The sequence below is a fragment of the Centropristis striata genome, chromosome 18, assembly GCF_030273125.1.
Source record: "Centropristis striata isolate RG_2023a ecotype Rhode Island chromosome 18, C.striata_1.0, whole genome shotgun sequence".
NCBI lineage: Eukaryota > Metazoa > Chordata > Actinopteri > Perciformes > Serranidae > Centropristis > Centropristis striata.
In genome coordinates, this window is record NC_081534.1 from 33709596 (window position 1) to 33729225 (window position 19630).

The 19630-nt window shown below is 33.3% G+C and overlaps 1 protein-coding gene across 1 annotated transcript; it reads left to right on the forward strand.

Annotated features, from left to right (window-relative positions):
- Window positions 1–224: 224 nt before the first annotated feature.
- Window positions 225–18277, forward strand: LOC131991547 (snake venom 5'-nucleotidase-like). Its single transcript, XM_059357001.1, has 9 exons — window positions 225–998; window positions 6863–7085; window positions 8071–8259; window positions 12503–12700; window positions 13509–13663; window positions 15186–15294; window positions 15784–15933; window positions 16817–17017; window positions 17849–18277. Exons 1-9 carry the CDS (start codon window positions 615–617, stop codon window positions 18022–18024), a joined length of 1785 nt encoding a protein of 594 aa, XP_059212984.1. The 5' UTR covers window positions 225–614; the 3' UTR covers window positions 18025–18277.
- Window positions 18278–19630: the final 1353 nt, after the last annotated feature.

Here is a 19630-nt window from a genome sequence, read left to right on the forward strand (position 1 = left end):
TCTTTTTTGGTCATTTTGTGTCTTTTTGTGTCTGTTTTGTGTCTTTTTTAGTCATTTTGTGTCGTTTTTGGTCTTGTGTCTTTTTTTAGTCGTTTTGTGTCTTTTTTTTTGTCGTTTTGTGTCTTTCTTTGGTCATTTGTTTAGTCCTTTAGAGGTAAATTTACAGTCGGGCTCCAGGCTGCTTTGTTTTCTAGTCTGGATGTCATCAAGAAGTCTGGATTTGGAGCTTTTGGAGACGCCACAGGGTTATTAAAAGGTGTTAAAGTTCCTAAAATAAAAGCGTGCAGCCTCATTTAATCCGAGCAGAGAAGTAACCAATGTGAGGAAGAAGTCAAAGGTGGGGGGAGACATGAGGGAAGAAGAGACGAATCATAACAACCCGAATCCTCCTCCTCCTCCTCCTCCTCCTCCTCCTCTCTTTCTGAAGTCTCCTCCTGACGCTCCGTCTCTCAGTCTGCTCAGCATGTAGTAAGGACCCAGTGAACCCATAAAGAGGAGCAGCAGGAAGCAGCAGAAGAGCAGATATCCCAGCGGGTCATGTCATAAACTCCGTTTCGCGGCTCCAGTTTTTTTGTTTTTGCGCGCAGCGGACAGAGAGAGAGAGAGAGAGAGAGATGTCCGCGGTGCGCCACCCGGAGCGGAGCGCTCCTCCTCCGCGGCTCTGCCTCCTCCACCTCCCGCTGCTCCTCCTGCTCGGCCTCTCCGTGTCCAGCAGCACCTCCTCGGCCGCCTGGGACCTGGTGCTGCTGCACACCAACGACGTGCACGCCCGGGTGGAGGAGACCAGCGAGCACTCCGGGCGGTGCGGCAGCAGCGGGCGGAGCGGCTGCTTCGCCGGCGTGGCGCGGAGAGCCACGATGGTCCGGAGGATCCGGAGCTCCGAGAGCAACGTGCTGCTGCTGGACGCCGGGGACCAGTTCCAGGGGACCGTCTGGTTCAACTACTACAAGGGGGCCGAGGCGGCGCACTTCATGAACATGCTGCGTTATGATGCCATGGTGAGACACACACACACACACACACACACACACACACGCACACACACACATGGGGACACACTTGTACTTCTGTCTTTGTGAGGGCCCGCATTGGAATAGTGAATTCCCTTGCAAGGTTATAATAGTTTTGGATTTTTATTATTTATTTATTTATATTATTTTTTACTTATTTTATTATTTATTTTTTTTCCATTATTTTATTACTTATTATGTTTTTGATTTTTTTTAAACTTATTTTATTATTTATTTATTCATTATTCTTTTTTACTTTAATTTTTACTTATTTTATTATTTATTTATTATTATTATTTTTATTTTATTTTTTTACTTATTTTTGTTTTTTTTTCTAATTATTATCTTTTACTTATTTTATTATTTATTTATTTATTATAATTTTTTTCATTATTTTTTTTACTTATTTCATTATTTATTTATTCACTATTTTTCTTATTTTTTTTAACTTCTTTTGTTATTTATTTATTATTTTTAATTTTCATTTATTTTCTCATTTATTTACTATTATTATTATTATTTTTTTTTTTAAACTTATTTTATTATTTATTTATTTAATTTGTTTTCAAATTCAGTTAATTTTAGTTAGTTTTTAGAGTGAGTTTGCTAGTTTTAGTTTAGTATTTATTTTTTTGAAATGCTTTAGTTTTAGTTTAGTTTTTATTAGTTGTAGTTGTTTGTAATGGGGTATTTGTTGGGTGGGAGATTAAAAGAGGTCACAGTAAATTTTGCCTTTATTTCCTTTGTCTGATCCATCTTCATTATGTATGAAAAAAGTTGACAAAGACGAAAACGAAGGAAATTTTCACTATAATTTTAGTTAGTTTTGTAACCACACAATACAGTTTCAGTTAGTTGTCTTTTTTTTTTCTAAAACTCTCATTTTTATTTTTGGTTACCTTAACATAAACCTAATATAACCTGAACCCTTAAAAAAAATTCTGAAATCTCAAAAAAGCCTTTAAAGAAGTGAGGACCGTCCAAAATGTCCTCAATTTGCAAAAATGTCCTCACTAAAACACGTGTTCTGGTCCTCACTATGTAGGAAGTACAAGAACACACACACACACACACACACACACACACACACACACACATTAATTAGCTTGTTTTCATCCACACAGTTGAAAAGTGTAAATGTGGCTTAAATAACAACTGATAACAACTGATTGGTTTAAAGGTATTTTGTGCATCAATAGAGATAGAAGATCCAATTTGCATGATTCATTTATTTTATTATTCATGATTACTTCATTTAAATGTTTTATTTCCACTAGTGGAAGAAGTATTTAGATCCGTTTTTTTGTCTTTTGTAAAAGTACACTGTAAAAAAAATGCTGAAAAAGTCTGACAGCATAAGTTTCCAAACACAGTAAACAACCGTAAGTTATTTTACAGATCATTTCTTTAAAAATACAGATAATTAACAGTAAATATCTGTATTTAATAAATAAAGATATCTATAGAATAACTTAGGTTTTTTCCTTTTTGTTTTAATTTGATGGTAAATGTTTGTCTGCCAGACTTTTTAATGATTTTATATTTATTTATTTTTTTTACATTAAAAGAAAAACAGAAAGTTGCCTATTTTACATTCAGTAATATGATTTGTATTTATTTTATTAATATTTTACATATAATTCACTGTAATTTAAATTGCAAGACCATTTAGCAATTAAATAATACTGTTAAAAAAAAAAAAATGTCCCATTATATTTATTTACGGATTTCATCTTCCGTTTTATGGTTAATATAAAAACAATCCTGTAAAAAAAATCCTGTTAAACCAGAGGATTACTGTAGATTTCAGCCATTAAGGTGCAAAAACATAGGAAGAACTAACAGGAAGGTCTCAGTTTAGAGGAATCAGACTCAGTGAAATGCTGCAGTTGATTTATTGATTCACATCTGAAGGCCTCCGTTGGTTTTAATTAGCTTAATAGCAGCAACGTTTCAATGGATCAGCTGTCTGCTCGCAGAGCCTTTTATATCCTTGCACAGTTTAAATCTTAAAGGAGAATTAATCCTTTACTCTTTCCTGCAGATGAGGTTCACCTAAAACTGACTCCTGTATGGAGGCTAAGACAGGTCATCACACTGAAACTAAAAAAAAAGAAAATGAGATAAACATCTGTGACTGAACACCAGCAAATTAAGAAATATATTCATCAATCTGTAAACATGTAAACGACATAAAAACATGCAGGCGTGTAGAACAAAACTGAGGTTTCTACAGGACAAGATCAAATTAATTTGTGACGCTTTTCTAAACGGAGTCAATGCAATATGCTAAAACAAACAGGCTTTTGGAAAATAATTTAAACATAAAAACTACAAAGAACAGAGAACAAAAATGTAATCTTAAGAGGGTAAAATTAAAATAAATGCATGTTTTTTTGTGCAGAAGTCAAATTGAAGTCCTAGTTTGTGTGAAAGCGTCTTTATAATGGCTGAAAGACAGCCACATTTTTTTAGTAAATGTTGGATATTAAGATTCTGATTGATTGAAGTTGTGTATCATCAGCATAGAGACATATATGAACATTCAGTGATTTGCATACTTCCAAAAAAACTACAGCCACCATAGCTGCATGATTAATAAGCACATTTTCACAAACTAGAAGACAAGATGAGTGTTAAAAGGTAAAAAAAAAATTATCAGAATCATGCAGTCAGAATGTGATCAGCTGATATATTATTGACGAGTGGTTGACCGCCATACGTCAGTTGGAATCTGATTAAAGACTGAGATCTAGAAACCATATTTTTCATCCACTTTTTAATATTTTTTTTTTATATATCAGTATGTGATCGATGAATATTCTTCACATTAAAAAGCCTTTAGGTAGGTTATTTGTGACCTGGATGTCTTGGAACTTTCACCTTCCAACGAGATTTGAACTGGTTTTAAAGAACAGAAAACGTTACCCCCCAAAAATTACATTCAAGACCAACAAAAGATGTAAAATGAAGCAAAAAAAAAAAAAAAGACAAAAGGATGAAAAAAATAAGAAAATTACAAAAAAGGCACAAAATTACCGAAACAAAGAGACAAAATTACACAAGAAAGATGTAAAATGACCAAAAGAGACACAAAATTACCCCCCAAAAAGACGTAAATATCCAAAAATGACACAAAATGAGAAAAATATAATATAATATCAAAAAGACCAACAAAAGCCGTTAACTGTCTCCCATCAGATCAGTGTTGGTGCCCCGTGCGAGGCCAAAGGTCAGCATGTGATTCAAACATCTCTTAACTTCCTGCATCACCTTTTTACTGAACTATGTCACTTCCTGTAGTCACGTCGTCCTCCTAACTACTTCACTTCACCATTTACATCATTTATTTCCTCTTTAAACTGTCTTTTAGAGCCCAACCAGGAACTTTTCGGCTCTAACCTTAGAGAAGTGCTGACGGAGAAGAAACGCTCATATGGGGCGTTTTGGCTGATATTGACCCACAACGTCTTGTGTTGTTTAAGTTGGAGAACTTGTTGTTTCTACAGTCGATTAGCAACTAAAGACATGAGAATGGAGGTAGAGTTGGGAAATGAATGGCGTCTACAACCGGATACATTTTCTACTGAACATAAAGCTAAATTCTACATCAGATGAAAGCTGATTGGAAACCTTCCCATGCACTGTTTACTTGCATCCAACAAAAGTTTTCTAAGTGTTATCGGTTGATACTACTCAGAGAAAAACACTTTAAACCAGAACTTCTGATTACTAATCTTCTCTTTTGGCCGGAAGATTGTGTATCCATTTGCAGAAATCTGTTTATTATTGATGCTCACTGAGTAACGATTTACTATATTAGTCACTGAGCCTTTACTTGTTAAGCACCTGGTGTGTGTGACCTACTTAATGAAGCATCAGAGTGTGTTTAGGATCAGATCCACTGACTGAGGAGCAGAAAAGGTTTTATTTCTGCAGACGGTGGTTTCTTCAGGTTTTAACTCTTCACATCTGTCATGTTCTGTCTGGAAACACTAACAGTTCAGTTTCCTGTCACTGGGTTTGTTGTCACAAAGTTTACATTCTTACTCTTTAATGAGCCGCTGCACAAGTTGGTTTGTTTATTCAGATTTAAACAAGCTGAACTGAAGGAGGTGAGTTCAGTAAACTGTCACTAAAATGCTCAGTACCCAGGATTGTACTTTAACCTTTTGAATTCAGGACTTTTACCTGTAACGGAGGACTTCTAACTACTTCACTTCCACCATTTACATCATTTATTTACTCTTTAAAGAAGTAAAATGATCAAAAGAGAGAAAAAAATACATTTAAGACCAACAAAAGATGTAAAATGACAAAGACAAAAGGATGAAAAATATAAGAATTCGAATAAAAGGCACAAAATTACCAAAACAAAGAGACAAAAGAGACGCTAAATTACCATGAAAGACCAACAAAAGCCCTGAACTGTTTCCCAGCAGAACATCGTTGGTGTCCATGTGAAACCAAAGTAAAGCCCCCCAAAAAAGATATAAAAGACATAAAATGAATAAAAGGGACACAAAAAAAGACGTAAAATTACCAAATTAAAATACAAAATAAGACACAGAATTACCAGAAAAAGACACAAAATGACAAGAAAGCGACTAAAATGCTCAGTACCCAGGATTGTAATTTAACCTTTTGAATTCAGGACTTTTAGCTGCAACGGAGGACTTCTAGACTCTGTTATTGTAGTTTGATTCAGATAAAGGATCCGTTTCCTCCTTATCTTGGTCTCATATTGAAGGAATGTCTGCAGTTGTTAAACTGTTGCACAGAAGACTTTAACAACCAAAGTAAGATAAAAACCTGATCCTCCCTCTGACTGACTGAACCACAACGGCAACAATAAGTAAAAAGAGACATGATGATATTGTGTTTGTTCTGAAGGATTTCTTCACAATCGTTCTCAAACTCTTTCTGTCGGGCCCCTTTTGGAGGAAGAAACATTTCTTTTCTTTGTCACATTTTAAAAAATATTTTTATGGCAATACTGTACATTGACATATTTTAATTGATTTTTAATTGTGACGTTTTTGTGACACTTTCAAAAAAGTTATAAGTCCGGGCCCCCAACCCCAACAAAATTATAACAATTGGTTTAATCCTTAGAAGTCTAAACATTCACATTAACCCTTTAGAGTTTGGGGTTATTTTGTCGGTTTTGGACTCCTTTTCATTCTGCCTGTACAAACCACTTAAAAATCTTTACCATGACGTGTTGGTACCATTGTTTTCAAGACAACCTCACCTATAAGACCTGATTATTCTTTTTTTCATTTTGACTTACTGGATCAACATTTTGAGCACAAAAAACACACAAAAACACAAAAAAATTACAAAAAACAAACATAAAACACATCAAACATGAGAAACAAACCAAAAACACACACAGAATTACAAAAAACACATACAAACACACTCTAAAGACACCAAAAACATAATAAAAAACACACATAAAAAACACGAAAAAACAAAGAAATTATAAAAAACATAAAAACACAAAGAAATTATTTTTTTAAAAACAGTAAACACAAAAGATTGCATTACAAATGCTAAATTAGAAAAATCTCTGCAAAAAAAGTAAAATCATGTTAATACACTTCGAGGAGTTTTTTTTTTTTACCTTTGCTAAAAAAGGATCGATGCATCAATGATGCATTAAATTGGACATGAAAACTTGTGTAAAAGCCAAAACTTTAGAGAAAAGTTGACAGCAGGACTTCGTTTTTACGTTGCATGTTTTACACTTTGCATGTTTTTTTAAAACACCTGGATGTGAGTTTTGGTGCATATCGCCCAGCCCTATTCCTGAATGTCTTTGTGACTTTCCTTGTTGTGTTTTTCAGGCTCTGGGGAACCACGAGTTTGACAACGGGGTGGAGGGCCTCATGAAGCCGTTCATGGAGCAGATCAGGTGTCCGGTTCTCAGCGCCAACATCAAACCGGACAGTTCTCTGGCGCCGACGTTCGGAGCCTCCTACTTACCGTTTAAGATCCTCAATGTTGGCGGCGAGCGGGTCGGCGTGGTGGGATACACGTCTCAGGAGACCACCGACCTGTCCCAACCCGGTGAGAGATGCTGGTTTTCTGACTCACACTGTAAACATGATGATGAAACTCTGAAATAATTTTCATTCTGCCTTTATGTAAAGTTAAAATATGTTCACTGTGACATGTTGGAATCATCTGATCATTGTTGTTTCACTTTAACTCACTGGATCAACATTTAGAGCACAAAAAAGTGCAAAAAAAACAATAAAGGATTTGGAAAATTTAGGGGGAATAATGGTAAAATGAGGAGAACATCTAGTCCTATATTTTTATACCAAATATATTTGTCCTTATCTCCGGTTTTACTAACTTTTTGCCTTGTTAAATGTTTTTTCTTTGTAGTTTTTTCTTTTGTTTTTTGTTTATTTTTCCTTGTTACTAATATACTTTTATTTGCAGATGATACAAGTCTATTCACTTGTGATAGAGATTTTTTATTTTTATTCTTTTGTTATTCTTTTTTTATGATGCTTTGTGACATTTTTATGGCATACTGTACTAATACATTTTCATTAACATTTTTGGAGAGAAAAAATATGGCATACTACTATACTATAATATTTTTAAAGACATTTTTGTAAAAAATTTTTAAACATTTTTTGTGGCATGCTATACAATAACAATTTTCAAATTAATTTTTTAATACATTTTTTGAAAACTTTTTATGACATACTATAATTTGACATTTTCTAACATTATTAGGACCCGAGCAGGCAACGACCTGCGAGGTCCCTATTGTATTTCGAATGATTATTTATTATTATTATTTTTATTCTTTGTCCAAAATGATCGCATTTTTCACTGCTTGAACATACCCCAAAACTCATGAAACTTTAAATAAAAGTCACACCTGGCTATTGGTGGAAATTCAGGATGACAATAGATTATAACATTTTTCGCCAGGTGTGACTTATATTTAAAGTCATTTAGGCATTGAAAAATGCGATCATTTGGGAAGAAGAATAATAAAAATAAAAATTATAACATCTCCGTGTCCCTGCAGGTCCTCGTCTGCGGTTCGAGGACGAGGTGAGCTCCGTGCAGCTGCAGGTGGACAAGCTGAAGACTCTTGGAGTTAATAAGATCATCGCTCTCGGTCACTCGGGCTTCAAGATGGATCAGAAGATCGCCAAGAAGGTCCGCGGGGTCGACGTGGTGATCGGAGGACACAGCAACACTTTCCTCTACACAGGTACGCCTCACACACACCTGTACCACCTGTAATAACACCTGTAACACCTGTAATAACACCTGTACCACCTGTAATAACACCTGTACCACCTGTAATAACACCTGTACCACCTGTAACACCTGTAATAACACCTGTACCACCTGTAATAACACCTGTACCACCTGTAACACCTGTAATAACACCTGTACCACCTGTAATAACGCCTGTACCACCTGTAACACCTGTAATAACACCTGTACCACCTGTAATAACACCTGTACCACCTGTAACACCTGTAATAACACCTGTACCACCTGTAATAACACCTGTACCACCTGTAACACCTGTCGTGGCAATTTTGACAACTGCACTAAGTTAATGGGTGAGCTGGCCAAACACAAAGCACTCAATACTCTGTTCAGCAAGTTTTATTAGCACATTCGTGTTCCATACACCGCACAATCCCGAGTATAGGGCCGCATTGAGTCTTGCTGAACAATCAATGTTGGGAAATACAACAGATATAAGTCGAGCGGTGTACGGGACTTTGTTGTACTGTAAAAGAGACTATACTATTACTTTTTTTTTTTCTTGTGACCTTTTTTATGACATTTTTATGACAATATTTAAAAAATGTTTTTATGGCAATACAATATACTGACATTTTATTTAATTAAATTTTAAAAATAATTTTGTGTGACATGTTTTAAAATGACTGATGTCATACTATACTTCTTTTTTGTATATTTTTTTATAATATATTGCTTTTTTATGATATGGTTATTAAACATTTTTATGGCATAATTTACTACAACATTTTTGGAATACATTTTTGTGACATTTAAAAAAATATTTTTATGGCAATACTATACATTTAGATATTACTATGATTTTTTTTAAATCCCATTTTTCTGACATTTATATATCAAACTAAACTGTGACATTTTTATTACATTTAAAAAAAATGTATTACTTTTTCATGACATTTTTGTGATATACTATGTTGTGGCTGGACCCTATAGACCAGGGGTCTCAAACTCAAATTATGTGGGGGCCACTGGAGGCAGTATCAAAATGACCAAAAAAAGACACAAAATTACAAAAAGACACGAAATGACCGAAAAAACACTAAGTTAGTATAAAAAAAAAGACACAAAATTACCAAAAAAGACACAAAATTACCAAAAAAAGTAATTAAAGGGACCTTCCACACACAACACAGTAAAGTGCCATTCATATAAAACTCACATTAAACTTTCATATCAAGGTGGGGGCCACAAAATATCGTCACGAGGGCCGCAATTGGCCCGCGGGCCGCCAGTTTGAGACCCATGCTGTAGACAGTTTAAGAGACAGCTGGAATCTTTGATCAACTACTTAATATTTATTAGTATTTAAATAAAATTAAGGGGGATTAATGAGACATTTCCTCTGTTTAAAAAGGACACAACAAACAAATAATCCAACTTAAAGTGCAGAGAAGAAATATCCAGTCTGGTATCATTCCTCTCTCTGGAGACAGAACTCCAGTGCAGGTTTTTCTTTTCTTTCTTTGAGTTTCACTGATCTGGACTTCAAATGAGGCCCTGAATGCATCACAGTCAGCCCTGATGACAGTTTTCCAGTGCGGGCTCCAGACAGTGACTAAACTTCCTGGTCTGAGCTGCAGAGGAACGTTTTCCTGGAGTTTCTGGGTCTAAAACCACAGACTGCTGTTTATTTATAAAAGACTAGAGATATTTATGGAGCTCACCACCACTCACAGTTTCCTCTCATAACACCGTTCATCTGACAGAAATGAAACAATAATATACAGTAAAAGATCTTTGCTGGAAGTTTATTTCTGCTGAGTGAAAAACAGCAAAAAAGGAAACTCACTCATTAACCCTCTGAACCCCAACCTGCTGTTTTAGTTGTTATTTTTGTCACATTTTCCTCTCTATAAATCTCTAAGTCTTGCAGCTCAATCAGAACAACTCAAACAGTCTTTGTGCAGAATAACACAGTTAGAATGACAGAAATCAGAAAAAAAAACTAATAAAATGTGAGATTTTCTCTGATAAATTATACTTAAAAAATGTAAATCAAAAGGAATTTATATATAAACACTTTTCCAAGAGCCTACAAATGTCAAGAAATTACCAAAATAAACATGTAAAATTACCAAAAAAAGACACAAAATTACCCAAAAAGGACATAAATGACCAACAAAATCTACAAAAACCAGTTTTATCCAGATATTGTACATATAGAAGTATTGTCATGTGTCCTCTCCTCTCTGCTCTGTGTAAACAGCCTCTCCTGTCCTCTCCTCTCTGCTCTGTGTAAACAGCCTCTCCTGTCCTCTCCTCTCAGCTCTGTGTAAACAGCCTCTCCTGTCCTCTCCTCTCTGCTCTGTGTAAACAGCCTCTCCTGTCCTCTCCTCTCAGCTCTGTGTAAACAGCCTCTCCTGTCCTCTCCTCTCTGCTCTGTGTAAACAGCCTCTCCTGTCCTCTCCTCTCTGCTCTGTGTAAACAGCCTCTCCTGTCCTCTCCTCTCAGCTCTGTGTAAACAGCCTCTCCAGATTCTGACACAAATATCAACATTTTAACACAAGTTTTGATGCGTTCAAGGAGTTTTGGAAAGTTCAAACTCAGACTGTTTTTACAGTAAACAGTTAAAAAATCGGAGTAAACTGGAGATCAGGTCAAATATATTCAGTATAAAAATATAGAATAAGATAGTTCTCCTCATTTGACCAACCTTTTGTGTGTTCTTTGGGTTCTAGATGTTGATCCAGTGAGTCAAAGTGAAACTGTAACTATCAGGTCATATCTGTGAGGTTTGGCACAGTTTTAACTTTATAACTCATCAGACTCTCATTCCACTGAGACTTTTCCAGGATTTGATCCTAAATTTCGTCACTTTATTCCACTGAACTGTTTAGATCAAATTTCATATGAAAGTCCAACTGAAACAAACAAACGTTCCCCATCTGTTCTTCATCAGAGCTTCTTCTCTTCTTTCCTCTGCTGGGAAACTTCATTTCTGACCTGGCAACTTGTTTGGTTCATGACTGACAGTTTTGTTGCCAGATTTAAGGAGACAATAAGGATATGATGTCATCAACAGTGACTCAACTGGGACAGTTGGACAGTTCTTAGGAAAAAAACAGAAAACACGCCTCTAAATCTGATCTGAGCAACACCGAACTGAATCAGAGGGAAAAACACAAAAACATGTCAAAACACGGATTATCGTAAGTCTGAACTTTCCGACGGTCCTTGAATGCATCATCAGTTATAAAAAGTGACCGTTACTTGTGTTAAATGTTGATATTAGTGTCAGAATGTCTTTATTCTCCATGTGTCATTTAAAATAAACCAGATAAACCTGTTAAAAACATTAAATTCTCCTCAGAGACACAAGCTGAGCTTTGCAGAACTGCAAATATCATATTTTACAATTTAGAATCAAAAGGTTTGTTTAAAATGAACATATTTAGTTGCAGCCAGAGAAATATTAAATGTGTCTTTGTTACTTTTTTTTTTTTTTTACAATAATACCGTTTTGTAAAAAAACAATTTACCCGGAAAAAAAACCTTGAAAATGTACCAAAAAAGAACTTAGTAAATTACCAGAAAAAAAGACAAATTTACCAGGAAAAAAATGACAAAAATACCCCCCAAAAAATAACAAATTTACCAGAAAAAAATGACAAATTTACCAGAAAAAAATAACAAATACACCAGGAAAAAAATGACAAAAATACCCCCCCAAAAAAGCAAATTTACCAGAAAAAAAAAAAACAAATTCACCAGAAAAAAATGACAAATTTACCAGAAAAAAATAACAAATACACCAGGAAAAAAATGACAAAAATATAACAAATTTACCAGAAAAAAATAACAAATTCACCAGAAAAAAATGACAAATTTACCAGAAAAAAATAACAAATACACCAGGAAAAAAATGACAAAAATATAACAAATTTACCAGAAAAAAATAACAAATTCACCAGAAAAAAATGACAAATTTACCAGAAAAAAATAACAAATTTACCAGAAAAAAAGACAAATTTACCAGAAAAAAAAGACAAATTTACCAGAAAAAAATGACAAATTTACAAGAAAAAAATGACAAATTTACCAGAAAAATATAACAAATTTACCAGAAAAAATGATAAATTTACCAGAAAATGAACACATATTTCCCTAAAAACAACTCTTTTTTCATTACATGTCCCATTAAATCAGTTTAACGTGTCTTTCTGTGTGTTTTCCAGGCCCCGCTCCGTCCTCGGAGGTCCCTGTAGGAGATTACCCGTTCATGGTGAGGTCGGACGACGGGCGCATGGTTCCCGTCGTTCAGGCGTTCGCCTTCGGGAAGTACCTGGGCCGTCTGAAGGTGACCTTTGACCCCGACGGGAACGTGCTGAAGGCGTCAGGAAACCCCGTCCTGCTGAACAGCAGCGTCCCGCAGGGTAAACTCCTCCAGGCCTTCTCTTTTATCTGAGGCTCCATATATAGATCATTATTATTATATATTATTATTATTAGTAGTATTATATTATATACATATATTACAGATTATTATTATTATTGTCATTATTTATAATAATTATTTGTCAATTGTTTTTTTAACTTACAAATTTACCAGAAAAAAAAAACACCAAAAAAAACCAGAAAAAAAACTCAAATTTACCAGAAGAAAAAAAATCTAATTTACAAGAAAATAAAACAGTTTTTAGGCTCTTTATGTAGATCATTATTATTATTTATATTATTATTATATTATATACATATATTACATATTATTATTAATATTGTTATTATTTATAATGATTTGTTACTTGTTGTTTTTTTAAACTTTTTAAAATTTACAAGAAAAAAAATCATAATATTACAGGAAACCCCCCCCCCCCACAAATTTGCAAGAAAAATATTCAAATTTATCAGAAAAAAATCATGAATTTACAAGAAAAAAACAAAAATTTAACAGAAAAAACTCAAATTTACCAGAAAGAAAAACAAAAATTTACCTGAACAAAAACCTGAAAAAATTATGAGAAAAAAACTCACAAATTTACCCGGAAAAAAAAATCAAATTTCTGGAAAAAAAAACTTAAATTTACTAGAAAAAAATAGTCTTTAGTCTTTAGTTGGAGTTAGTTTAGTTGGACCTTTTTGATGTGAGGCTCTTTACGTAGATCATTAATAAATTCTCAGATATTAAACATATAAAAGATGGCTGACTTCACTCGTCTCATGATTAAACATGTGAATATTCAGATCCAGACGTTCTAGCCGACGTGGAGCAGTGGAAGAAGAACCTGGCGGAGTACTCGGCTCGGGTGGTCGGCAGAACGTTGGTGTTCCTCAACGGAACCACGGAGGAATGTCGCTTCAGAGAATGTAACCTGGGGAACCTGATCTGTGACGCCATGGTGAGGATCATCTTTTCTCTCTGATTATTCAGAGAAACAGGAAAAGGTTCCAGAGCAAAAACATCCACTGCAGTTTTCTGATTACAGAGTCGTCAGTCTGCAGTTCTGTGGAAAAGTTTTATTTGCAAGTTTTGGTTATGAATTGAAAAATTTAGTTTGTGAATCCAAAAATATTGATTGTGAAATTAAGTTTTGATTTTGAATCCAAAAGTTTTGTTTCTCAATCAAAAAGTTTTGATTGCGAATCAGAAATTTTTGTTTGTGAATCTAAAGTTTTGATTGTGAATTGAAAAATTTTGTTTGTGAATCCAAATGTTTTATTTGTGAATTCAAAAGTTTTGATTTTGAATCCAAAAGTTTTGTTCGTGAATCCAAAACTTTCCTTTGCAAATCTAAAAGTTTTGTTTGTGAATTGAAAAATTTTGATCGTGAATCCAAAAAAATGTTGTCAATCCAAAAGTTTTGATTGTGAATTGAAAATTTTTCTTCGTGAATCTAAAAGTTCTGTTTGTGAATGAAAAGTTTGATTGTAAATCAAAAAAATTTGATTGCGAATCAAAAAGTTTGGATTATGAATCCAGAAGTTTCATTTGCAAATCTTAAAGTTTTGTTTGATCCAAAAGTTTTGATCGTGAATCCAAAAAAAATTTGATTGTGAATTTTGATTGTAAATTGAAAAGTTTTGTTTGTGATTCTAAAAGTTGTTTTATGAACTGGAAAGTTTTGTTGAACCCAAAAGTTTTATTTGCAAATATTTGCAAGTTTTGGTTGTGAATTGAAAAAATTTTGTTTGTGAAATGAAGTTTTTTATTTTGAATCCAAAAGTTTTGTTTCTCAATCAAAAAGTTTTGATTGTGAATTGAAAAAATTTGTTTGTGAATCCAAATTTTTTATTTGTGAATTCAAAAGTTTTGATTTTGAATCCAAAAGTTTTGTTTGTGAATTGAAAAGTTTTGATCGTGAATCCAAAAAAAATTTGTCAATCCAAAAGTTTTGATTGTGAATTGAAAATTTTTATTTGCGAATCCAAAAGTTTTGATCATGAATCCAAAACTTTCCTTTGCAAATCTAAAAGTTTTGTTTGTGAATGAAAAGTTTGATTGTAAATCAAAAAAATTTGATTGCGAATCAAAAAGTTTGGATTATGAATCCAGAAGTTTCATTTGCAAATCTTAAAGTTTTGTTTGATCCAAAAGTTTTGATCGTGAATCCAAAAGTTTTGATTGTAAATTGAAAAGTTTTGTTTGTGATTCTAAAAGTTTTGTTTTATGAACTGAAAAGTTTTATTGAACCCAAAAGTTTTATTTGCAAATACTTGCAAATTTTGGTTGTGAATTGAAAAAATTTGATCGTGAATCCAAAAGTTTCACAATCAAAAGTTTAGGATTTGCAATCAAAACTTTTGCAAATCCCAAACTTTTGTTTAGTCCAACATTTTTGATTGTGAATTGAAACATTTGTTTAATCAAAAAGATTGTGAATCCAAACGTCTGTGACTGAATCTGTTTTTTGTCTCTTTCAGCTCGACAACAACATCCGTTTCCCCGACGACCTCGAGTGGAACCACGTCAGCGCCGCCATCTTTAACGCTGGCGGCATCAGAACGTCCATCGACGAGCGCAGCAGGAACGGTTCGTCTCCTTTTCATTTTCAGGCTCCGACACTTTTATTCTGCTGTTGGTGACAATCTTTTCGTCCTTTTAAATCCTTTTTTTTGTGATTTTTTACAGCTGCACAGACAAAAACCCTCCTAAATATACCAGAAAAAACTCACAAATATACCAGAAAAAAACATTTTTTTACCAGAACTAACTCAAACATTTACCAGAAAAAAACCCACAAATTCACAAGAAAGAAAATAAAATTTACAAGAAAAAAACACAAATTTACCAGAAAAAAAACACAAATTTGCCGGAAAAAAGACAAGTTTACCTGAAAAAAACTATAAAATTTACAAGAACAGGAAATCACAAGTGTTCCACAAAAACTCACACATTTACCAGAAAAAAATACACAAATTTACCAGGAGAAAGATCAAAAATTTACCAGAAAAAAAGTTAAAACATTTACAGAATTCACTTCCTGCTGGCTGTTTTATAAAATCCTTCTGTGTTCCGCAGGTTCCATCACCATGGAGGACCTGATCTCCGTGTTGCCTTTCGGAGGAACCTTCGACCTGGTGAAGCTGAAAGGTTCCACGCTGCTCAAAGTCTTTGAACACTCCGTGAGACGATACGGAGAAAGCACCGGAGAGTTCCTGCAGGTCTCAGGTCGGTTTTTATCTGAGTTACAGCATCATAATTTATTAGAAATGTCTAAAATATTTAAAACAAATGGCTTATTGATTACTTATTATTATTATTATTATTATTATTATTATTATTATTATTATTATTATTACATGTTTAAAACGTGTGAATATAATTCTATTATTGTAACAATTCTATTTATATTTTATACTAAAGTTGTAGAGCATAAACTTCCACTTACATCTTTTTTTTCATGCTTAATGATTTTATATTAAAATATATATTATGATATAAATTAAAATGTATATTTATTAATTATATCATTTTAATGTATTATTATTTTAATTATTTATAATACTTATTTTTAAAACATTTTTTACAATAATATTTTTTTGTAAAAAATTTACCAGAATTTTTTTTTTTAAATGACCAGAAATTTTTTTTTACAGAAAATAAATTCATGAATTTACCATAAAGAAACTCACAAATTTACCAGAAAAAAAAAAATTACCAGGAAAAAACTCACAAAACTAACAAAAAAAACTCACAAATTTACCAGGAAAAACAAATCACAAAATTAACAAAATAAAACTCACAAATTTATCAGAAACAAAACTCACAAATTTACCAAAAAAAAATCTAATTTACTCACAATTTCACCAGAAAAACTTGACTATGCTCTAAGATTCTCAGATATTTGCAAGAAAATAAAACTCACTTTCTGTGTCTTCTGCCTGCAGTGGATGAATTCATCAAATTACAGTTTGCAATCAGATTTAAAATAAGGAAATACTTGATTTTTACATAATTAACCGATAATCAACAGGTTTCATTGTGTCAGAATGTTTTTCTCCACTAAGATTTGATCCTCTGGAGGTCTGATGATGTTTTTTTGTCTCGACAGGATTCCAGGTGGAGTTTGACTTGTCGAGGCCGGCGGGTCGTCTGGTGAAGAGTCTCAGCATCGTGTGCACTCGGTGCCGAGTCCCTCGCTACGAGTCGGTGGAGGCCGAGACGGTTTACACGGTGGTGCTGCCGTCCTACCTGGTGAACGGAGGAGACGGATTCTCCATGATCCCCAAAGAGATGATCAAACACAACAGCGGTGAGACGATTCACAGGAAGAAAGACACACATTTACTGGAAAAAAAAAAAAAAAATTACTAGAAGAAAAACCTCTAATTTACTAGATTTAAAAAAAAAAAGTTAACAAGAAAAAACAAAAATTTACAAGAAAAAAAATCACACATTTACCAGAAAAAACACACAAATTTAACAGTAGAAAACTCACAAATTTACAAAAAAAAAACTTTAAAAATTACTAGAAAAAAATCACTAATTTACCAGGAAAAAACTCACAAATTTACCAGAAAAAAAAACAAATTGACCAGAAAAAAATCACAAATTTACCAGAAGAAAAAAACAAATGTACCAAAAAAACACCTAAAAAAATGTACAAGAAAAAAACTCACAAAACTCAAAAATTCACCAGAAAAAAACTCACAAATTTACCAGAAAAAAACTCAAAACTTTGCAAGAAAAAAACTCACAAATTTTCCAGGAAAAACATAAATTTACCAGGAAAAAAAACCCCAAAAATGTACTAGAAAAAAAATAACTAATTAACCAGTAATAACTCGCAAATTGACCAGAAAAAAACTCACAAATTGACCAGAATTTTTTTTTACAAATGTACCAAAAAAAATTTAAAAATGTATAAGAAAAAAACTCACAAAACTCACAAATTTACAAGAAAAAAAACTCAAAATTTACAAGAAAAAAAAACAAATTTACCAGAACAAAAACTCACTAATTCACTGAAAAAACCCACAAATTTACCAGAAAAAATACACAAATTCACCAGTACATTTTTTGTTTTTTGTTTCCCGAAGTCATAAAGAGAACCATTAATTTCTCCTTTCTGGTTTCCTTGCAGGGGATTTGGACATTTCCGTGGTGTCGAAGTACATCAAGAAGAAGAAGTTAGTTTATCCGTCTGTTGACGGACGCATCAAGATCTCCAGCGCTGCTGGACGAGCCGCTCCGCTGCTGGTTCTACTGGTTCCACTGGTTCTACTGGTGCTGCTGAGGACTCTGACTGGAGACGTTTAGATGGTTTTAACCCAGAAAAACTCTCGAGGACACAAACGTTTTTTAACTCACATGAAGTTGAAGAACTAACATGGATTTTATTCTAACCGGACGTCAGAAAAATATGATTTTAATTCACTTTTAACTCGTCGTGGACAGAAACTCAGCCGGCAGCTCCTGAAACCTGAAACCACTAAAGAAAACAGACTGAACCAGTTCAGCAGGAAATATTTTAATTTCTGTCCAGAACATGAAATAAAAACACAAAAACTTACGTCTCCGGTCTCTTTGTGTATATTATTCATTTTATTATTTTTAATGTATTATTTATTATAATTATTTTTTATTTGTTCATTCTTTTTTTTACAATCATTTTTTTTCTTTTAAATACTCACAAGTTTACCTGAAAAAAACTCACAAACTTACAAGAAAAAAACTCACAAACTTACAAGAAAGAACTCACAAATTTACAATAAAAAAATCTTACGAGAAAAACTTGCAAATTTGCTAAAAAAAAACCTCAGATTTCACAAAGACTAAATTTACCAGGAAAAAACTTGAATATACAAGAAAGAATTCACAAATTAAACAAAATAAAAATCACAAATTTGCCAGAAAAAATACTTAATTTACAAGAAACAAACATGAATATTCAAATATATGATTTAACTGACAAAAATTTCACAAATGTACAAGAAAAAAAATCACAAATTCAACATTTTTTAACATACTGTACTATGACTTATATGTATATATATATATATATATATATATATATATATATACAAATATATCTTTTTCTCTCTAACTAAGAAAAACTCAAATTTACAAGAAGGAACTAACAAATTTACCAGACAAACACTCAAATATACCAGAATTTACCAGAAAAATAAACTCACACATTTACCTGAAATAAACTTGCAAATTCACCAGAAAAAAATCACAAAATTTCATGAAAAAAACTCACAAATTTAGCAGAAGAAAACTTACATTTACCAGGAAAAAAAATCATGAATTTAACAGACTTAAATCTCACAAATTTTACTTTTTTTTTTCTATATTTTTGGACGTACTACACTCCGACCATCCTCAACGTGCTATTCAATGGAATTTTTGGCATTTTGGGACATTTTCATCCAGACTATTTGTGGAAATAACTCTGAATTAAACTTAATATTCAAACAGAAGCAGCTTTCTCTCTGCAGCTCTTTGTTCCAGCGGAGTTCCTCAGGGCTCTGGAGAACAAGGCGTCCTCTGTGTGAGGGACGTCCCCACAGCGCTCGCTGCCTGTTAATGTGCTCCGGTCCTTATTAGTCCGTCTGGCGAGCAGCAGCCGTAAACAGCCTCAGCTGGTCTCCATGGAGACGGTTTCCATCTGGTCCAGGCGGGTCGCACTCAGGACAGATTCTTCTGGAGATTATATTCAGTTATTAACAGCTGTGATGACATCATCATAAGGACTTTATATCAGTTATACTGATTATATACTACTAATAATATAAATCAATAATACTGATTTATGACTTTTTATCTCTAAACTCCATTTTATCTGACATGTTACACGATTATTTACGTTTTTAATGACATACAACATTATGGTGTTTTTGGAAAATCCACAATATATTCA

Excerpts from the sequence above, each read along its gene's own strand:
- LOC131991547 (XM_059357001.1), top strand. The coding sequence starts at position 615 with ATGTCCGCGGTGCGCCACCCGGAGCGGAGCGCTCCTCCTCCGCGGCTC. Across the intron at positions 13,664-15,185 it reads ACCTGATCTGTGACGCCATG|CTCGACAACAACATCCGTTT; the intron begins GTGAGGATCATC and ends TGTCTCTTTCAG. Across the intron at positions 17,018-17,848 it reads GATGATCAAACACAACAGCG|GGGATTTGGACATTTCCGTG; the intron begins GTGAGACGATTC and ends GTTTCCTTGCAG.